General features: G+C 37.9%; 1 protein-coding gene across 2 annotated transcripts in view; it reads right to left on the bottom strand.

Moving 5' to 3' along the window:
* Window positions 1-3811: 3811 nt before the first annotated feature.
* The window catches only part of LOC146689036 (BMP/retinoic acid-inducible neural-specific protein 3-like), a 64514-nt gene continuing 45814 nt past the window's right edge, over window positions 3812-22511 (bottom strand). For both annotated transcript variants that reach the window (XM_085436742.1, XM_085436743.1), the window contains 4 exons: window positions 19773-19878; window positions 19079-19315; window positions 12398-12620; window positions 3812-5747 (listed from right to left, as the gene is read on the bottom strand). In XM_085436742.1, the coding sequence (XP_085292868.1) occupies window positions 4631-5747; window positions 12398-12620; window positions 19079-19315; window positions 19773-19878 (1683 nt within the window). In that variant the 3' untranslated portion in view covers window positions 3812-4630. The remainder of the gene's footprint in view (window positions 5748-12397; window positions 12621-19078; window positions 19316-19772; window positions 19879-22511) is intronic.

The raw sequence follows: 22511 nt of genomic DNA, 5'->3' as shown, positions 1-22511 counted from the left end.
ACTCAGTGATGGACTGCTGGAAGCCTCGTGGAAGGAAAGAGAGGGTAATATACAGGGAGTGCAGAATTATTAGGCAAATGAGTATTTTGTCCACATCATCCTCTTCATGCATGTTGTCTTACTCCAAGCTGTATAGGCTCGAAAGCCTACTACCAATTAAGCATATTAGGTGATGTGCATCTCTGTAATGAGAAGGGGTGTGGTCTAATGACATCAACACCCTATATCAGGTGTGCATAATTATTAGGCAACTTCCTTTCCTTTGGCAAAATGGGTCAAAAGAAGGACTTGACAGGCTCAGAAAAGTCAAAAATAGTGAGATATCTTGCAGAGGGATGCAGCAGTCTCAAAATTGCAAAGCTTCTGAAGCGTGATCATCGAACAATCAAGCGTTTCATTCAAAATAGTCAACAGAAAAACCAAGGCGCAAAATAACTGCCCATGAACTGAGAAAAGTCAAGCGTGCAGCTGCCAAGATGCCACTTGCCACCAGTTTGGCCATATTTCAGAGCTGCAACATCACTGGATTGCCCAAAAGCACAAGGTGTGCAATACTCAGAGACATGGCCAAGGTAAGAAAGGCTGAAAGACGACCACCACTGAACAAGACACACAAGCTGAAACGTCAAGACTGGGCCAAGAAATATCTCAAGACTGGTTTTTCTAAGGTTTTATGGACTGATGAAATGAGAGTGAGTCTTGATGGGCCAGATGGATGGGCCCGTGGCTGGATTGGTAAACGGCAGAGAGCTCCAGTCCCACTCAGACGCCAGCAAGGTGGAGGTGGAGTACTGGTTTGGGCTGGTATCATCAAAGATGAGCTTGTGGGGCCTTTTCGGGTTGAGGATGGAGTCAAGCTCAACTCCCAGTCCTACTGCCAGTTTCTGGAAGACACCTTCTTCAAGCAGTGGTACAGGAAGAAGTCTGCATCCTTCAAGAAAAATATGATTTTCATGCAGGACAATGCTCCATCACACGCGTCCAAGTACTCCACAGCGTGGCTGGCAAGAAAGGGTATAAAAGAAGAAAAACTAATGACATGGCCTCCTTGTTCACCTGATCTGAACCCCATTGAGAACCTGTGGTCCATCATCAAATGTGAGATTTACAAGGAGGGAAAACAGTACACCTCTCTGAACAGTGTCTGGGAGGCTGTGGTTGCTGCTGCACGCAATGTTGATGGTGAACAGATCAAAACACTGACAGAATCCATGGATGGCAGGCTTTTGAGTGTCCTTCCAAAGAAAGGTGGCTATATTGGTCGCTGATTTGTTTTTGTTTTGTTTTTGAATGTCAGAAACGTATATTTGTGAATGTGGAGATGTTATATTGGTGTCACTGGTAAAAATAAATAATTGAAATGGGTATATATTTGATTTTTGTTAAGTTGCCTAATAATTATGCACAGTAATAGTCACCTGCACACACAGATATCCCCCTAAAATAGCTAAAACTAAAAACAAACTAAAAACTACTTCCAAAAACATTCAGCTTTGATATTAATGAGTTTTTTGGGTTCATTGAGAACATGGTTGTTGTTCAATAATAAAATTATTCCTCAAAAATACAACTTGCCTAATAATTCTGCAATCCCTGTAAGGATGACATTAATGACAACAATCTTACTTGTGAATGGGACTGGTTGGATCCAGGAAGGGGTTTACTGAAGGCAGGTGGAGTCCAGAGGCTAAGAGTGCCTGTGGTGAGTGTGTAGGTGGGTGAGTGTTCCAGGTGAGTCCTTCTCTTTCAGGTACCAACAGAATTGAAGCTGAAGGCAGTGCAGAAGTCCTCAGAGCAGCAAACAGAGGAGTGAAGTAGGAATCCAAATGAGGGAAGAAAACACTAAAACAGATGGAGCAACAATATTAATTCTCAGGGAATTCAAATTTTTGGTGCAGAGAACCTGATTGCTGCTGCTGAGGTGAAGACGATCTGGTGGAGATCTGCTGTCCATCCAACCTTAAAATACTGCATGGTTGATTGCATAACATAAATGTAAAAGAATGACTCAAGACTTTTGCATAGGATTGTATGTCATTATAAATCTCACAATATTGAAGTTCAGGGATGCAGTAGGTGTAAAAATGTATTTCTTACTCCTCTGATATGGAACTATTCCTGCAATGAGTGTTTCTCATCATGCAGTCATGTTAAAAATGTTGTTGTAATTTTGTTATTATATATTTGTATATATATTCATACAATAGAAATATTCCTAACTGGTAAATTGCAAACAATTTGTGTGTTTTTATTGATTATTTTTTCAATTGATTGAATATTATTATTATTACACGCCATCAGACTGTTTAACTCCTCTCTGGAGGGGAGAGGGAGGGGAAACAGGAGGACAAAGGAGGGGGGAACAACTAAGCTGTAGTGCCTCTTCACCTCACTGTACAATACCTTGTGCAATACTTTTTGTAAATAGTCAACAGTGCAATAGACTCAATACTTGAAATGTGCAATTCACTTGTATTTTTATTTTTTATTCCTATTTATTCTATTTATCCCCTTTGTATATTTTATTTATATTTGTCTCTGTATTTATATATATGTGTGTGTGTGTGTGTATATATATATATACATATATATATATATATATATATATATATATATATATATATATATATATATATATATATATATATATATATAACAATTCTGTAACTGTAACTTCGGTCGTTGCTGTGCTTTTGGAAGTCGAATTTCCCAGAGGAACCCACCCGAGGGATTAATAAAGTTCTATCTTATCTTATCTTATATATATATATATATATATATATATATATATATATATATATATATTTCATATTTGATTAATTCTATGCTAAATGTTTTTCAATCCTGCGCTCACGAAGTTGTGAGGGCTTGAAAATACTGGAAAAATAACCCAATTAAATAGACTCAAAATTAATCAGAATTGTTATTAAATAAAAGTATTTGTGGGTGATTGCAGATCATTGTGAGCAGCTCAGGTGGGAGGCGTGGACTGATTTATTTCATGCAATGAAACTGTGGTTTTTGAAATTGGCAGTCAGTTCAATGGCAATAGTTTCTTCAAGTGTTCTCGCGTTATCACTATAGCTGTGTGAATTTAGTTCATTTGCCAGTAAAGAAGTGCTGCAAAAGTAGGAAGGAGACTGGTGTTGATTGTGGGTGTACCGAGTAAGGGTTTTGTCATAGGACAGATTTGGATTTAGACAAATAGATAAATTATTTAAAAAACTTCATAAAGTTAATACTGAGCAATAACTAAACAACAAATGAAACTAGTAATATTATGATTCTACTATTCAAATCAAAAATGTTTTCTTGATAGCAGCACCAAGAGTAGCTGTCAGCATCTTTAATGATATCACTGTCCTGTTTAGGTGACCTTTAAAATGAGTGATCATACATAAAATGAAGTAGTCATAGTGTAACAATATCTAGCTTTGTTTTGGAATGATTCTTTTAAAAAATGAATTGGAAATGTCGCATTTAAGCCCCTTTTCCATTAGTACCTACTTGGATCAACTCACCATGGTTCGCCACGGTTTTCCATTAGGTCCTGATACTACCTGGTATCAGGTACTTCTTTTAGCACCTGCTTGGCTGGGATTCGGAGCAATCTGAGCAGGTAATAAAATGTGACATCGTCACACTGCATGCCACTGACTGGCTGTTCAGTCGCGTCTCTTGAGAGCATCAAAATCAAAAGTGACATTTTTGAAACGTGACAACAGAATAAATAATGTTAGTAATCCCTATCATAAATCTGATAAACTCATTATAAATTTAGAAAAGCATCTATGTACACAAGAACACCATGTACAGACCACACATAAAAATGTATTTTATTTAGTGTATTAACAAATCGTATTATACATTTTATAGACAGTGTTTTTGTAACTTTTGCTTCACAAACAACAGCATTATAAAAATAAGAGCACATGTAACATATATTGTGAACATGATACATTGTTTGTCAGCAAATCCGGAGTAATACAGCATTTATTTATTCACTTTGTTTATGGCAATGACTATTTTCTTACAAAAATGTGAAGTAGAGCTTAAAAAAATGAGTGATTTTATCATGATATGAAAAGCAAAAAGAACACAGTGCCCATAATTTTCCAGCCAAAGAAGGAGGACTGTGATATTAAAACAATTACTTATGGTGGGCTTTTTTTTAGAAAGCAAATGTAGCGAGGAACATGCTGGTGTTGAAATGAAATGAGTGAGGTGACTACATTGCTTGGGTAATATTTTATCAGCAAAAGCCTTTTCTTTACGTATGTGAGCAATTCAGATTTGTGCAATCTACAAACATCAGCACGCTGGCAAAATATCAGTGATGGCAAATATTGAAATTCATATTAATAACTATTAAAGTTATTGTTTTCATCAGGAGAGAAAAAAAAAATCAAACAATGAGGCAAGTATGGTGAAATCCTCCTTATTTCTAAGACGTAATACAAATTTATACCAAAAGCTGACATAAGAATCTCAAATGCACTCTTGAGACCCATGACAACAAATAACATGTCCCCCAAATGTCCCTTGCACTGCTCCAGAATTGCTCTTAACTATCGTCAGAGTTGTGTGGTGACTGCTCTTCCATCTGTGCGCCTGGCCACCTGCCCACTTCTTAGCTACATAATTTGGTTGTTTCGTATTCCATCGAGTTTGGCTGCTTGGCACTGAAAGTCTGCAACGCTGCCTGGATCCTGGCAACATCTGTAGTGGACAGTTTGAGCCGGTGCCGCAGCAGACAGGAGAACAGGTCCAGTGGCTGAGCTCCTGGTGGGGAAAGCCTGTTGACCCGATCCCGGATCTCCAGCAGCTGCAGCAGGGCTGAGTCCTGCGATCCCTGAGTATATGGGTAGTCCAGCTGTAAAATCAAGTCCTGGATCGCTTCCGGGTCAAAGTGCATACTATAGCCGTACACCTGGATGCTGTTGATCTTCATGTAGCCTAGATTTCGTCCCGATTCCAGGTACTCCAAGGGTTCATAATATACAGTTCCATTCCCGTTACTTGAGGTGCCCCTGATCCGGCTCCGTAGATAAAAATGCACTGTCTCAAAAAATGTTTTCCACTTGTTGCCTAAAGTCAGAGTCCAATTATAACAGTCATAAGGAAGGTCTAATTTAGTCCTCTCCCAGTCTGGATAGTTCTTCTGCTCAATGGGCATGATCCAGCTCTCTGAGTGGCTCCCGCCAAACGGATTGATATAAACAGACAACATGGGGTCCAGAGTAATGTTCTTGGTAAGGCAGATCTGTAGAGACATCCCCAGGAGCATGTGGACATGGTTTGACTTGTATTTGTTACTTTTCAGTGTCAGCAGCATTCTCTTCCTCCACGATGGGTCAAACCAATTATTCAGCCTGACGTCATTGCTTACAAAGATGCCGTGAATGCTGATGCGGTTGTCACGTTTCTGGAGAAGATAGCGCAGCTCCATGTCCTGCAGGTCAGTCTCAAAGCCTATGTAGTGGTCAGTGGAGTCTGGCACTTCGTTGCGGCACACACCCTGGCTCAGCATGTAACCCTGGTTGCAGGTGGCGCAGCGGGAGCGATTCTCATAGGAGCATGACGCACAGGAGGTGCCCTCCCCCACTGTGCATGGAATCAAGCCCTGGCAGGGAGGATGCTCATAAGGGCAGGAGCAGCTCCGGGTTTCCTCCAGGTAAGAGCCGATGTGATTGTTTTCACTGCAGTACATGATGGAGAGGATGTAGTTCAGCCAGTAGCTAAAGGGCCTGCAACAGAGATGGAGCAGTGGGTAAGATTCATTGTTGATGCAGAGTACATAACACAAGAATCACATGGCTTCAAACATTAATCTCATTGTTTCTAAACCAAACAACAAAAAAATCTATATTTTGATGACAAACTCAATGCTCCTCTGTATGGAGAAAACCTGTGAGCCACTTAGTTTGATAGTGATCATCACGTATGCTTTTCATCAATGTGAAGTCTCACAATCCCATTTACTGTCTTCGCTCACATCTCTTTTCCCTTTCGGGTCATTATGCTTACATCAGGTGCTTTCTCTTTTGTTGGGTGTTGAGTTTCTACTTTATTGTCAAATATAATATTTATAAAATGCTCCTGATTGTTCACATTAGGTAAGCTGAGTAATTATTAGATGGTCATATAACTTTGAGTAATTTCAAATTTCATTAAGAATAAACACTGTATTTTAATTTTTAAGAATTATAGTGCATACTTTCTTTCTTTGTGGAAGCTGTTACATTGTAAAATCTATAAACAAAAACAGAGATGACTCAGCATAGAAAAAGCGTTTTTCCTCACACATACTTAAAAAATATAAACAATAAAAAAACACTTGCATGTATTTCTTTTCAGATTTTTGCCTATAAATAAGAGATGCAGTGGATATAGATGGGAAGTTGAACAATAAATATGTGGGCATGAAATGAAAATATGGCTATGGATATAGCAGTTATGCGGCACTTCACAATTATGAAGCCATGAAATGTAAATGTCAAAGTCCCTCTGTCTTCTCCTGCTCTATATGATTCGTTAATGACACATGAAAATATGTTAAATGTAATTTAGAGCAACCAACTCTTGCACTGTAAGGAGTAAAACTGAGTCATTACTTTAACTAACAGATTGAAACTATGAGTTTCATATGCATGGTTAAGTGTTTTCTGAAGAAACACAGCTAAGTTAAATTTTGCCTGCTTCCTGACTAGACCCTGTAGGGGAGGGAAGGTGCATTATGGGGGAGATCAACAGTCATTGCTTGTTCTGTATCACATCATAATCTCAAGAGACCAATGCCTGCTACGCAAGTCCCACATTTAAGCGATTCATTCAAATCCTTCAATGTTTTCATGAAATCCCTGTAGAAAAGATTTCCTGTCCACTTATCCAGTCTAAAACGCATCCTACTATAGATGGATCACTTGTCGTTTCACTACAAATATGCAAGGTCAAAAAAGATGATGAGTTAGAAATACACCCATTTTATATTTAGTGCTAAGAAAACGAGCTAATTGGGTAATTGGAAAGTCTCCCTCTGTAAAATAAGCTAATGCTAATTACGTTACAATTTTTATGTTGTTTACTTTGGGCTAAGCTGAAAATACTAAAAAGATACACTCTTGTTAAAAGCATAAACAACCAAAGCAACCACAAATGGTAATCAAAACATAGCTTCGGCTTTGGCATCACACAAAATTTCCTATAAAACAATATTAGGTTTAATAAGAGGCTGATAAAGATCACATTAGGAAAATACATCATTTATTTAAGTTGGAAACGTGCAGAGTCTAGTCTAGCCCTATGTACATGTAGAACCATACATATAGTATATGATTAGCAAAATGCTCTATTTATTCCAAGCCACAAACTATATCGGTGAAGCAATATACCGAAATTGTTTCTGAATGAAAGAGCAGATGGAATGCATGACAGGAACATAATGTGGTAAATTAGTCTGTCGCTTGCTATGTTCCACATCTGTCAGATTTTTTAATCCACTTTTGTTCTTTAGCAGAGTGGCTGTTCTGTTGCTATAGCCGTGTGCAGCTGGTAAATTAATTTAAGGGAAACAAAAGTGCATGTATAAGTAATTTACATCTAAAAAACATAATTTTGAAGGGAAAAGTACCATTTGTTCAAACAGTTGTTAGACTAAAGAAATTAAACTGCACTGTGTGTGTGCTGGTGAGTGTGTGTATCACTGGGAATTTGATCCCATGATAAACAGTAGCGTTAGCCCTGCATCAGACTGGCCAGGGTGTAGCCCGCCTCTCGCCCTGGGATAGCTGGGATAGGCTCTAGACCCCTGCGACAATGATAAGGATAAGCAGAAGAGGATGGACAGATAGATGAATAAATGTTAGATGTAATTCTTAAATCAGGCTTTTTTACCCTTTTCCACAAATTATTTTAGCTTCTCAATGTTTAATACATTGACTGGAAAAGCATTTGATATATTCCTATATCGACACAAATACTATGAAAGTATAGTATTTGTGTCATATATTTACTGCAACAAATAAATGCAGTAAATTTATGCAAAACATTTTGATATTTTGGATATGAAGCAATTGATTATAAAGAAGATGCTATAATACATGTAATATTCTACTGAGTCAATTTTTAAACCAGCTATCAAACTGGATACGATCGAGTTGTGTTTGAACTTACACAACATATTTAAATGGATTTCGTCTACACAGTCCTGCGTCTCTAGATTCTAGTTGGGCTGGAAAAATACACACAAATGGTGAAGCTAAGCAAAGTGATGATAAGGGTGAAACTGTGTACTAAACAGCTGGATAAACTAACATACTGCTGCTGCAGACTTCACAGTTACAGGAAAAAAATGGAAATAAATGATTGTGAGTTCACTTGTATTGTCAGGTCTGTGCAAAAAGCAATATATTCAAATGTGTTTTTTCCACTTTAATTGAGAAAACAATTATTTAAAAAGAAACATGGCTTAGAACACCTTCCAGTGGTAAAAATAACTAAATATATAAACTTGTGATTGCGTTTTCTTTTCTTTTCCTTTCTTTTTGTTTTCCAGCTCTATAATTTGTTCCCTCCAGTGTACTGTACTTTTACTCACTAATGATGCATATCTTAGGAAAAAATAATTATCATGCAGGGCTAAAGTCTATAGAAGGCTTCTGGTGTTTCTTAGTTTCGAGACCATTTTTTTGTTCTTATTTTATAAGTGCTTTGAACCGGCAAGCCCCCTCTAGTATTCCAGCATCACAGTGAGCGCAGTCAGTGTGATGTGGAGAAAAACAGAAAGGAGCAAAAGACTTTTTCTTTTTCCTCAAATCAAATTTTAAATCTGGTGACATTTTGTCAAAAGATAGTCGATGTAATGCGTTAGCAGTGTTAACGGCACCCAGCTTGTCTGAAACTCATCAGCGAGAGTCAGTTGTGCATATCTCACCTCCAGAGTGGAGACTGTGCACAGCAAGAGAGAGGAAGCTGTCTCGCCATCATAAGCACATTTTGTCAGCAGGACATGTAAACTGTCATGGAGACGCAGTGTGCAGTATGGGCAAAAGAGAAGCCGGGTGTTCACTCTGCAATCTGTTCATTGTCTGTCAGTTCATTTCACACAGATCAATGCCACAAACGAACTTTCTCCTTCTGCCACAGCGTACATTTTGACTAGTGAAGAAAACTTCTCCTCTGCACTAGATACACTTCATTTTTTCCATTACAAGCCACATTTATTTACTTTGGAAGCACAGAAAAAGCCGCCTATCAGTTGTTTTTGTGCAGCTCCATCACGGCTGCCCTGACACCTCTTGTATTCATGGAAAAAAATAAAAGGAAAAAAAATACTGTACATAGTTCCAAAGACTGCACTAGAAAGTTACAAAAGAAACTCCAAATGGATTTACAATGTAACAGCCTACATTTTTTTTTTATGTTTGCGTTGTCTTCATCTCACAAAGACTGTGAAGCTTTGGAACATGAATAATGGCTACAGAGATGTACAAATATTCCATATGAAAAACAAATCCTCTGTGAGCTGGGCCATTATGTACAGGGCGGTATGATATGTAAGGTAAATGAGGATAAAATCTTTGTATATTCTTGCTATATATATATATATATATATATATATATATGTAACTATTCACTATTACATTGACAAAGGGCAGTACATTCTTCTGCTGTCTGAAGATTCATCTCAGCTCAAAACACTGCAAGTCGCCTATTTCATCATTGTAATTTAGCTGTTTGCAAGCTTTTATACACAGATGGGAACATTTACTAAACCTGTCACCATTTTTCATCAGGGATGAACATTTTGCATCTTTTTAATTTTTTTGCACAGCACAGATATTACTAAGAATATAGCTGTAAATGACCTCGGTCGCACCTAATTTGCATAAATTGCTACTAAGGAACATCTGATTCTGCAGCATTATGATGCTATATGAGGAAACGGTGCTTAGGACTGGAGCTGAAAGCCATTAAGAATCAAGTTAATATGATATGAGGGACCATCTGGAAACAGAAATGCAAAATCATGCGAAAAAATAACCATTTGTCGTTGTATTGAATCTTTTGTATGACTAGTGCAGGACTGAGAGCTCAGCCACAATGATTTTGACCAATCTTTTAATCTGCCTTTATCGCTCTTATACATTTCCCCTTAAATATCAGAAATACACTTTTCCCTGTGGTCAATCTATAATGGTAATAACCTGAATACATTTCTATTCCCTTATAAGATCTTTGCAAATAAGTGTCAGTATAGCTCATTTGGTTGTATAGAAAACCCATATACTAAAGTGGTGCAGTACCTTGAGTTTGAGTCTGCAAATAAAAATTTGGATTCCCTAAATATACTACTTCAGGTGAACTAAACAATTTTTGTGTTCTATTTTTAGGAAATAAAACCTTTTCTTTACCTTGCTTAAAAATGTAAGCAAACACAACTGTGCTTGCAGCAACTCCGAATTTAACACTGCATATATGTACAGTGCTGTGAAAAGGTATTTGCCCTCTTCTTGATCTCTTAGTTTTTTGCATATTTGTTACACTTCAATGTAAAATAGTAATTGCCCCCTAAACCTAATAGCTGCTTGCGTCACCCTTTGTAGCAAGAACTATATCCAAGCTTTTGCAATAACTGGCAATGAGTCTTTCACATCACCACTTTGCTTTGTAGAATTGCTTTAATTCAGGCTCATTGGAGAGCTGAATTAAACAGCCTGTCTAAGGTGATGCTAAAGCAGCTCAATCTGATTTAAGCACAGACCTTAACAGGCCACTGCAAAATATTCATTTGGGTTTTTTTTAACCATCCAGGTGGAGTTGCTGGAGTCTTTCGGCTCATTGTCCATAACCCAAGTGTCCCTGAGCTTAAGGTCATGAACTGACAGACGGGCATTCTTTTTTTAGATTTTTCTAGTAGAATTCATGGTTGCATCCATTTCAGCCATCAAGCCATCCATTTCAAGTTGTCCAGCTGCTGAAACCGCAAAGCAGCCCAGACCATCATACTACCACAACCATGTTTGACTGATGGTGTGATCTTTCTATGATGCTATGTTTGTTTTGCCAGATGTAACAGGACTCAAACCTTGCAAAGTTTCACTCTTGCCTTGTCACTCCATAGAATATTGTCCTAAAACTCTTGGGGATCATTGATATGGTTTTTGACAAATGTGAGATGAGCCTTTGTGTCCTTTAAGGTCAGCAGTGGTCTTTGGAAATCTCCCATGGTTGCACTCCTGGAGTAATTTTAGTAGCCACTCCTGGGAATGTTCACCAATTTTCAGTTTTCTCCATTTTCTCAATGGCTCTCCATTGTGGTTCACTGGAATCTCAAAACCTTAGAAATGGTTTTGTAACCCTATTCGTAGATGTCAATGACTTTGTTTTTCATCTGTTCTTGAGCTTCTTCAGACGCCAGTATAACGTATTTCTACAGGTTGATTTTTTAGGGATTTCTTGATTTAGTGTGTCTGGCAGTAATCAGGTCTGCATGTGGCTAATAAAATAGAACCCAGCTTTCCAAAAAATGTGATTAATTCAGGTGGGTTTGGAAAGCATTTTCTCCTTAATAAATGAAATCTCCATTTAAAAAAACTGCAAGTAAGAAATCAGGTATGAGCCAAATACATGACTTACAACACTGTATGTTCCCATAGATTTTATAGGTAAATATGTACAGTTTGAATGAACAGAGATATATTCCCTCATTATAGAGGAAATGAAGGTGGGGGCAATTGGAGATTCGAGCTCTATACTTATTTAAAAAAAAATCACATTGCAGAGGATGAATATTTGGTTTCTCACCTGAAATAGCTGGATACTTCAGCTGCACTGACATAATTACATTTCTTTTTCATAAGCTTTTGTTGCAGACTATAGCTAAACTTTGTGGAGAAAAACACAAAAATAGATGGAATGATCAACAGAAGATCCACGGCAGATTTTCTTTAGTATATGATTTCATTGCAGTCAAGTTAACCAACAGGAAAAATGGCCCAAACTTTGCATATTCCTTTGAAACACTGCAAACTTTAATTTCACAGGAGGATAACTTTGATTTCCTGAATGTAAAGGAGACCCGGACTGGGAGTGCAGCCAAGTCATCAGGTGTGACACTATAGCTCACTTCAGTGAGACCTCGGTTGAATATCAAAGTGCTAATGTATTGTGTGTATTATTAGCATAATGCCTAGTTCAGGGGATAACAAAGCACTGCGCACAGAGCGGGCTGAGGAAAATAAATGAGCACTGCCGTTTGCAACGTGCTTGAAAGGACTTGCAATGTGGCTGCAGGCTTTGGAATTTTTGCTTATTTTTTCACACTCATGCGCGCAAACACACGGCCTAACACATCTGTATCCACAGAAAGGTCAGCAGGAATACTTATATTTCTCACCTCTCTCTCAGCATAATAATTTTGGGCTGAGTTTGACACCTTTTGCTGAGGGTGAAGAGCTTGTTGATAATGCGTCGTGCTTTGCTCAGGAGCTGCTGGGTGCTGAGCTCCAGCTGTTTGTAGCGCTGGAGAATGGTCGGCTCCGTTTTCCAGAAATATTGAATAGCCGATGCGTTCATAGCATAGAATGTAGGAAGCCTTCGAACAAAGTTCTGGAACTCATCTGAAAGACAGAGGACAGGCAAGATAGTTTAGTCTGTGTTGGAAAGAAGTGGATTGTTCCTGTCTGACTTTGCCTAACTGACCTGAATGCTTTCTCACTATATTTGGCTAATTTAGTCAAGCCAAAATGAGAAAATCAGTTTGCAGAGTCCATGTAGACTGAAGAGCTGTGGGGCAAACTGGAAGTGATATTGTTTGAAGCATAGGCTAATAGAAAAAGGCAGAGCTAAATACGGTGATGGGGTAAGATTCATTAATGAATAGCATACAGATTTTCTGCAGCAAGTCTGTCAGGGGGAAATCAGGATGGGCCTGGAGCACAGAGGATAACATCTGTCAGCCCTTCAGAAATGCTGTTTGCCTCGTGTGCTAACAGATTACATTTCAATAACAATATCATCACAATCATGATTGGATGTATGGAAAATCGAAAACATGCTCACTTCTGATTAGAAAAAGACCGTGCTGTTTGTCTGGATAATAAAGCATCAATTTGGGAAACCAATTAAGCCCCAACGCCTTCCCTGCTGATTATGCAAAAAGCTTTACACGTTCCTGTGAAATTCATAAGCTGAGTGTTTTCTATGACCTGTATTTTGAAAACTAAAGAAAAATCACATGGTGCTGCCGCCACCACTATTTTTTTTCTTTCTTCTAATCACAGATTTAGCAGATTGTGTGATATATTAATTTGTCTTAACTAAAATTAGTTTAAAAGATAAGACTATTACTGGCGTCCAATGAGATGGCATAATCCAAGAACGAGTCTGTCTTTTAAAACATCCCATCCGTGTCTTCATCGTAATAACCATCACTGTGATTTACATTTTGAATAACAACAGGATTATGCGTCAAAGAAGAATAAGAATATATCTCAGCTTATATAAATATTTTAGCATTGCGCTTAACTTATTGAAACATTAAAACATCAGTCATGCAAACCTGCAATAAAAACAAGCTTAGTAGCAAAATGCAAATCTGACAAGACAAAGCAAGTTTAAGTGACACTGGCTGTTAAAGGATATTGTCAGATCATTGTCCAGTTATAGAAAAAAGGGAGAAAAAAAACCATAATCCATAAAAGTAGCATAAGAAAATAATTTTTCATTCAGGAGAATATTGTTTGTTACATGTTTCAGTATGTGTGAAATATATACAACAGTGCTGTCAGCGTTAACGCGGCAAATCTCCGTTAGCGAGTTAACACGGATCGCCCCGTGCATGGGGCTGCACGGCACTAACGCTTTAACGAGCTAACCGCGCTAACACATTGACACATTGTGCAGCCCCACGCACAGGTCGATCCGCGTTAATTCTCTAACAGAGATTTGCTGCGTTATTGCGGTTATGGTGTTAACATCATTTTAACTAGATTAACGCTGACAGCACTAATATATAATATTAATGTAGACTGGCTATGCACACACTGTATAGAAGGATTACTATAAATATTATATTTCCCAATAAATTTAAATTTCCCAACTATTTTAACTAGTACGATTTATTATTCTGGAAGACAAAAGGGGTTTAAGTGGTTGACTATGAAAATTAAAAACCAGGGTAATATAAATGTGTTCAGTCTGAAAAAAATAACTGTGGGAGTGGCTCAATAGCCACGTGTTTAGCTATTACATTGATACAAATGCCTCTAGCATTGAGTGGCTGGTTCTTTACTGCATCTGATTCCCCCTCCTCACATTTCCTGCCTCCTTCCACTGTCTAATAAAATGCCCAAAAGTGATTTTAAAAAAAGGAGCAGAAAATTTCTGATCCTTCAGCCACATTATCAAGATTACACATCGTGCAGCTGGAATCTTTTTTGTCTCTAGCATCCAACTAAAGTCTAACCTTTCCAATAAAGAGTTAATATTACTCACTTTTATTAAGGCCTACAAGTACCTGTGTTATAGATATATTGTGAGGATACAATAAGTAATCAATACTCAGACTATCATTCTTGCTTTTATTTTCTCTTCGTTCCAATATTGCAATGGCATTTTATGGGAACCGAGAAAAGTGAACCTATTACTCCATTTTATAGAGTCCATGACCCTATACAGGTTGCCCATTACCCATAGAGCTGATTTTAACATTTTACTTATTAGTTTTTAAGTCCTTCATGCCCTGGCCCCATAATAAACAGTACTATAAGTATTGAGCCATTCCTCCTTTCTCTATTTCTTGCTAGAAATGTAGTGAAATGTGCAACCATACATGAAGATACAATATATCCGGTAAAAAAATATTATTTCTTTAAGTAGTCCTCAGAGATAGCTGTAGAGGATTCTTGAAGAACATTCCAAAGCTCTTCTCTGAATGTTGGCTTCCTCCTGCTCACATGATAACAACAGTTTGAACCAAAGACTTCAAACTTGGATTCAAGTTTGAAATCTTTTTCAAGATACTCTGCAAGACTTGGCCACTGATTCTCAGTCCATGTTCTTGTGTAATCTGGGATACCTCAGACCCCTTTTCCCCATTTCCCTTCCTTCAAAATGGCTTCTTGTGAAATCATCTAAGTTGCCCAACAAGAAAACTGAAGGGGAGGCTGGAATGGCACCAAAACCTCTGAACAGGTGGATGTAATTGTCAGGTATATTGCCCTGACAGTGTGAGCAGCTGTTAGACAGCACAAAACCCAACGTGAACATCCGTTGACCCATTTGGTGCACTCTATGCAGGATTGTATTAATTGTAGATTGGGGTTTCTAGTCATTTTAACAGAGAGTTTTCCTGCATATTTTAGTTTGCGGTATTCAGTAATTTGGGGGGTTTGAGATTGAGGAATTGTACCACACTTAATGGTGTTTGTAATTTGACTTGATAAGGCTTGAATTTCTTTTTTTATTATAGATTTAATTTGTTGATATTCTAAAAATCTATTCTCGTTAATCCCATGTTGTAAAACTAATCTGTCAAATAGAATAGTCTAGTCTTTCAAATAGATGTACCAAGTATTTAATTCCTTTGAAGTTTATCATATTGTTGTTTTGTAGGATATTAGGGTTGTTCCAGATGGGTGTACATTTACATGGGATTAGTGAAGACTCATTTTTAGAAATTCTTGACAGCCATCCTTCCATTGATGGAAACAATTTATGGTACCTAATGTACCTGATGATGTAGTTTTAAAATTTGTTCTCTATCTTGTATCTATCTGTTGGCACAACATTGGTTTATCCCTTGAGTTAAATTTTTAAATGATTAATCGGTCTGTGTCATGTGAGTTAATAATTTAAAAAAACAAAATGGTCAGGTACAAGGACTAGTCTTGAAAATGAGTGAAAAAGCAGCAAATATCCAAAGAAAAACTTTGAAAGACCTTCAGAAAGCTTGAAGAACTATGTCTCACTATGTCAAAATTAAAAGAAGTCTGGCTCCTTGGAAGCAAATGATAGGCCGTGAGCTCACAGTACTACACACTGTACTACTTGCACAGTAATAGCTCAGCCTCAAATCCTCAGGCAGAAACCTGTTAAAAATTTCTATGTCAGTCTTAAACACAAAATGCAATCGAGCATTTGCTCTAAGGACTCCTTGTTAGTGGAATGGTCTGGCTCGCTTTGTCAGTGTCTTCTTTTAAATCACAGATCAAGACTCACTTCTGTTGCAGTGCTTTTTGTATTTTTTTTTTTTATTTTTGACATTACTAGCATACTTCCATCTTATTTCTATTCATGTTCATTCCTTACAATGGATTCACATTGTATCTTGTTCTTATTTTGACATTGAACGTTGAGTTTTGAGCTGTTTCAGTGGATATGTAAATTGTTTTTGTATTTTCTTTCCAGTAAGTTTGCTGACCCTGTGTTTCTGGGAGGAGTAGCAGATTTGACTTCAAAAATGGGCAAAACAATAGGTACATTCACTTCTTCTTATTATTATTGATTATTTTATACTGTCATTTGGCTCATTAAGTAGGAAACATATAGAATATAGGTGTACTTTCAGGCTAAAAAACAATACTGATTAATTTAATATAGTTAACATCATGGCAAAATCATAATGTTGAATAACCATGAGAAGGTGGGAATGGCAAGTAACTTCTTAACTAAACTATTATTTTATCACCAAGACAACAATACCTCATCCCTGGAAACTTGCGCTCTAATGACCATTATTATCTTGTCAGCTGCTGAACCCAGGAAGGTAACGGCATTCTCCTTTTGTACAATTTTAAAAATAGAAAACACTGTCAGATTTTCAGGAACACAAGTACAGACACAGCGTGGGTCTTATCAAAAATAACACAAGGAGGCTGAAGGGTAACGACGCGTGTAAGGAGGCTTATTTGGCAGGGTTTTCTTAAATTACTTAATTATGAGGTTATAATTAATAACTTATGCGTCTTAGTAGTCCGGCAACTTTAAGCATGTATTTGACTTACTGCAACATATTGCAGTTTATTTAGACTAAAGCCTCTTGGATCTCTCTTGGATATGAAGTGCACTCTCTTATTTATGCTCCCCTGAGTCTAGTTTTTCACACTGTTTCAATGCTCTGTTATGACTATGGTTTGTCTTAGCCAAACACTGAGATAGGATACTGATCCAGGTATAAAAAATATGATGTCTAAATTATTAAACAGTTACCACTCAGTGGGTGGTGGGACTTAAAACAAATCATGTCCACCATCCTCTGATGGTAGGAAGCTCATTTAACAATAAGAGTTATGATTATTAATCTCTCTGCTGCTGGTGCGAGTTGTCCTCTATTAGATTGACTATACAAGTAGATCCTCAGGGGTTTCAAGGAAACTTATTTTTCATTATTTAATACAGCAGTGTAACTGCAGTTCTCTGGGCACCTTGCTGCTTAAGTCATTGCCAACTGCGCACTAATCAAGTTGCCCTTAGTACAGAAGCATGTAGCCGGTAATAACACACAGCCAGCTAGGTGCACTGAAAACAGCTTAAGGCAGAGCTGGAAATGAGTGAAACAGCAAGATGCCCTTAGAGCCTGTGGATGCAGCACAGTTTTAATAATGACAGGGGAACATGGATGCAGAGCTATGCTGCAAGATACAGTAAAATTCAAGACTGAGGAAGAAGAGTTTGACATAACGGTCAACGGGTACATTAGTGGAAAAAAATGCAAAAGCTAATGAGACATTGGTTAAAACAACTGCAACATCATTGCTAGTGCTATTACAAAGCTATTAAATTGTATTCTGCAAACAGATTAGAGCAACTGTATTGTGTTTCAAAAGGCATGAAAGCTCCTACCGCAGTGAAGAGCTTACTTCTGACTGAATCACTGTTGACCCAGTAATATTGCTGTAATTGCTCCTCTTTCATGTACTGGACTTTGTAAATCATCCATGCATTTTTTTCCTAAAGACGGGTTCAAAGGTCACAAAAGTGTTATTAATCTGAATGCTCGAAAAGTGGTTCGATTTTCACCAGAGAAATTTTATTAATTTCATTATTTTGCTGTTTCTACTACGTCAGCTATTTACTTAATACCTCTTGCTGTATTAGGCCACTAAGACAAGTGTTACTGATCAATAATCAGTGCTGCTTTACGGCAGGATTGGATTTATAAGATTTTTACATCAACACAATGAAGTAAGGTACCTTCATTTCATTCATTTGTTAAGAGCCTTAACGTAGCTGATATTTAATTGTTTTAGAATACCTCCTCAAAACATCCTTTGTTTTACAGAAATCACACATCTTTTAATATTAATGATCCTCATACTTTGTAAGTCACAGAAAATTGAACATATCATTAAATCATCGAGGCCATGAAGTCAAGCTCAACCGCAATCCAGGAAGATCAGCTGCTCTAATAGAAGTCCACATCAGCTGATGAATGGATAGCTTTTACTCTTTTACACATCCATCTCGCAAATCTTATACAGTGATTGCCATTTGTGTACCCATGTTCATCCATAGAAAGGCAGGGAGGTTCCACCCATGCTGCTAGATAGATATTACTGCAGACAATAGTTATCTGCAGATAATGCAAATAATCTTCTTACTGAATGTAAATCAAAGACAATTAATGTAAGCTGTTGCATGCAAGAATTCCAAATAATACTAAATAAAAGGTGTGTGCTGATATGTACAACTGACAATTTGTTATGATCAGGAAATGGTTTAATAGTTAATTTCCCTCAAAAACCTTGAAAACAGATAAAAACAATAAAATTAAAACATGTGCAGAACAGGGAAAAAATCTGTTGTGTCTAAGTAAGTTAAATGAACAGGGCTTCTTAGTTGTTTTCATAACCATGTGTGTTTGCAAGAAGCTGCAAACACATGGGTCCAAAAAGTATTACACTGTGTAATGTTGAATTGCTATTGCATAGATTGGATGTAATAGTCCCTTTTTCAAAGATCGTCAGTTTGATTTTTCCATCAGTGCCTCCAACAACAGGGTGCTATTTGCAGTCAGTGAGAGGGTCATTTAAAATGGCATAAATAAATAAATAAATACAAATAATAAAACACTGACCTGACTCTTCAAATTCTTGGTTAGCCATGTTCCAGGAATCTCGGATTTGCAGAAAACTAGCTTCCATAGCCCTCAGATCCACCTCGGGGCAATTACACTGTGGATAGTCGACGGCACACTGGCACCAGCAGTCGTTGTTTCGGCACACAAACTGGCCCTCTTCATTACAGCCAATGTAGCTAAGAGCTGCTTGCACAAACCTGGCCCTCAGATACTCTGGCAGAATGGCCTGGAGGCCTAAGGCAAGGACAAAAACAGGGCACAAACATGGAAATGTCACATGGATGAATGAAGTGGGAGCTGTAAGCACTTTAGCTACTGCAAAAATTGTGTTTAGATAGCTTTTCTATGGTAGATCTGTAAATCACCGAAGACCAGCTCTCATTTTCTTTCTTTTTTTTGTCTCCCATGCTTGACATACACTTGGCGTCAGATGCAATATGCTGAGATTCACTTTAAGTTTAAGTTTTACTGTGTAGTTCTGCTACTTTTGTTCTGAATCATTACTGCCCAGGATTCACTTCAGAAGTCTGCAAGCAATGCATGGCTAAAAAAGAAAAAAAAAAAAAGGCAAAAGAGTGATTGAAGCTAAATTCATTCTGACACTCTCGTGTTGCAGTTATAGGCCTGCCAGAGAACAGACACTGTGACAATTCCATCAGAAATTGGGGGAGTTCAATTATGGATGGCCAACCTTGCAAATGAATCTTGTTTTCAGGGCTCTGAACCAAAACGGAGCTGACAGAGTCGAGGTTGTCATAGTTACTGCATCCAAGAGGACCCGTCCTTGTTTCGGTCACCTAAAGGGAGGAAAACAGAGGGGCATAACAGCAATTCATACTGTGAAAGTAACTCTCTAATGGCATTAAATATACAAACACATACAGAGAGTGAGCTATGACAAAGGAGGATGGAAGCGAACGCAGATCATGCAGAATAAGATTAACAGTCATTCCCTCTACATCTCCTCTTCTGAGAAACACTAAATATATTACAGATTATTTAGACTTCTCCATTGAGCAAATCATATTTAGGATAATGACTCTGTGAGCCAGTGAGCTGGAAATTGAGTTGTGATCGGGTCCGCAGCGTAAGGCGTAATGAGTAAGTTGGGGTGTCATCTGTCAAATTCATCTCTACATTATGTTTACCCAGTATAATACCCACTGACACCAATAACATGCTAAAATGCATTGTAAGCCCGTGTAAGCATGTCATCTTCAATTATACACCTGAGGGTTTGTGTAATTGCTTTGTTCAAACTTTTACAGGAGGCATGCAATATTGTTCCAAGACTACGTAGGTTGAAATATGATGAGAGGATTGGCAGCATACTCATCGCGGTAAACAGTGAAGCCATTTTTCAGACTCGATGATGACAGATTCATCTTTACATGTTAATGTTTTACTGCAAAATGACGGATACAAATACACATTAGATCAGATGCAGTCGGAGGAATGATTTGGTAATCCCATAAATCCTCACAACAGTTCTATTTCTGACGAAACTAAGCAGCACACCAGAGGCTCTGTGCGACTGCAGGAACACAGGAGCACTTTGAAGTGAATCAGCTTCCTCGCATGTTCGTGCTAACACGCTTGCCAGGTATAATGTTCAACCGTTTCATTTTTGCATGCTAACAGTTGCTAATTAGCGCTAAAAACAAAAGATCATTAGCTTTCCAGATATATGATTCATGGTGTAGTCACATAATAACATCCTGTGGTGTACCTCACCATAGAACAGACAGTATTTAACATAGACAAACACACAATAAATAAATATAAGCAACAGAGCATTTTTTTATACAATAAGATATGTAACAGGCAAACAATTTTAAAAAAATGTTGTAAAGTGCAGTTGTCTGCGGCATGTCCGCAGCTCTTTTAAGGCATGACTGGTGGTTTTTGTTTTTAAACTCCTTTACCTTCTTCCAGATGGCAGAGAGACAAACGGAGCCCCGCAAGAGACATGGGAGAAAAAAAATTACAATGAACTTTTGCGACATCCCGAGTTTGTTTTGCGAGATCTCGCAAAACAAACTCGAGATCTCGCAAAACAAACTCCAGATCTCGCAAAACTAACTCGGGATCTCGCAAAACTTTTGCGAGGTCTCACAAAAGTTGAATTCCAACAATGGCGGCAGCTACTTAGTTGTAATATTACTCTTTCTGGGTCACAAAATAAACTTGTAAGATATTTTGAGGCGTGAATGTAGTGGTGTAAATGTCAAATATCTGCTCGGTTTACAAGACATCACATATTTGCAAAAGTGCTGCGACGTTTTTGGAGATCTGACACCCACCATCTCGAAGCTAACAGGAGGTCGAGACCTACTACAGGAGGAGGAACACCGCTCTCCCGGCACATCGTGCCTCGACCCCCTGGTCGGCTTCGAGCTGGCGGCCTCCGAAGAATGCGGCTAAAAGTTTTGCGAGATCCCAAGTTTGTTTTGCGAGATCTCGCAAAAGTCCGTCTTAATTTTTTTTCCTCCCATGTCCCTTCCGGGGCTCCGTAACAAACAGTTAATTTACTGGAAGGGTTAAGTCTGCAGCAATGCAGCTGGCCTTCTCCTGAACACGGTCAGCATACACCGAGTCTAGGTTTAAGAGAGAACTACCCACAATCCCATGTGCTGTTTTTCACTCCCTGGTCCAAGTCCTTCTTGTCCTATTTTGTGTAGCTGTCATTTGCTTAGTGTCATAATGGTGGTAAATTAATACATATCTGGGATCAAAATATATTTACTTTGTATGTGTATTTCATCATCAACATGAACATTAAAATGGCGTGACAAAATGATGAGGCAATTAGAACTAAGAGCAAGTGTGACTGACTGAATATAAACACATAGTATAAAGCCATATTGGACTGGCTTCATTTTACACTGGCTCTTATGGTAGGCTCTTAGTCTAAATGATGTTCTATATGACTGTTTGTCATTATGTCCCAGAAGGTGATGGAATTATAGTTCTAAAGAAATCTCATTTGTGACAGGCACATCTGTGACATACATTTTAAAGATACAGTTAAGGAACTGACTAACTACCGTACAACCTGGGAAAAAGCACTGAATTTGTACAAAATCTGCACAATTTTGGAAAACTAACCAGGGTGAGAGCCATAATCTTTTCCAAAGATATTGCTGCTTGCTTGTTTGGCTGAACCATCTAGATTTTCCACTAATTTAGCATTTGTCTATATCTAAAATCATTAATTATTTTAGTCATTAGTGCTCAAAACCCAGTGGCATGTCATGGCAAATCCCTTGTTTTCGATGTTTTCTGTGGTGACAAACAGCTTTCGAGCTGTGTGGTGTTTCTAAATTTTCTGTCTTTGAGGCAAACAGATAACACAAAGAAGAAACAGAAACATGGAAACCGTAAACCACTGAAACGTTAATCAAACTAGTTATTCTTATTTAGGTTTCTT

Source organism: Copadichromis virginalis, linkage group LG17 (genome assembly GCF_057382275.1).
Source record: "Copadichromis virginalis isolate Kocher_CV1m ecotype Utaka linkage group LG17, C_Virginalis_male_GT1.1, whole genome shotgun sequence".
In the NCBI taxonomy this organism is placed as follows: domain Eukaryota; kingdom Metazoa; phylum Chordata; class Actinopteri; order Cichliformes; family Cichlidae; genus Copadichromis; species Copadichromis virginalis.
The sequence above is the reverse complement of the archived record's forward strand: the minus strand, read 5'-3'. Positions and strand labels throughout refer to the sequence as shown.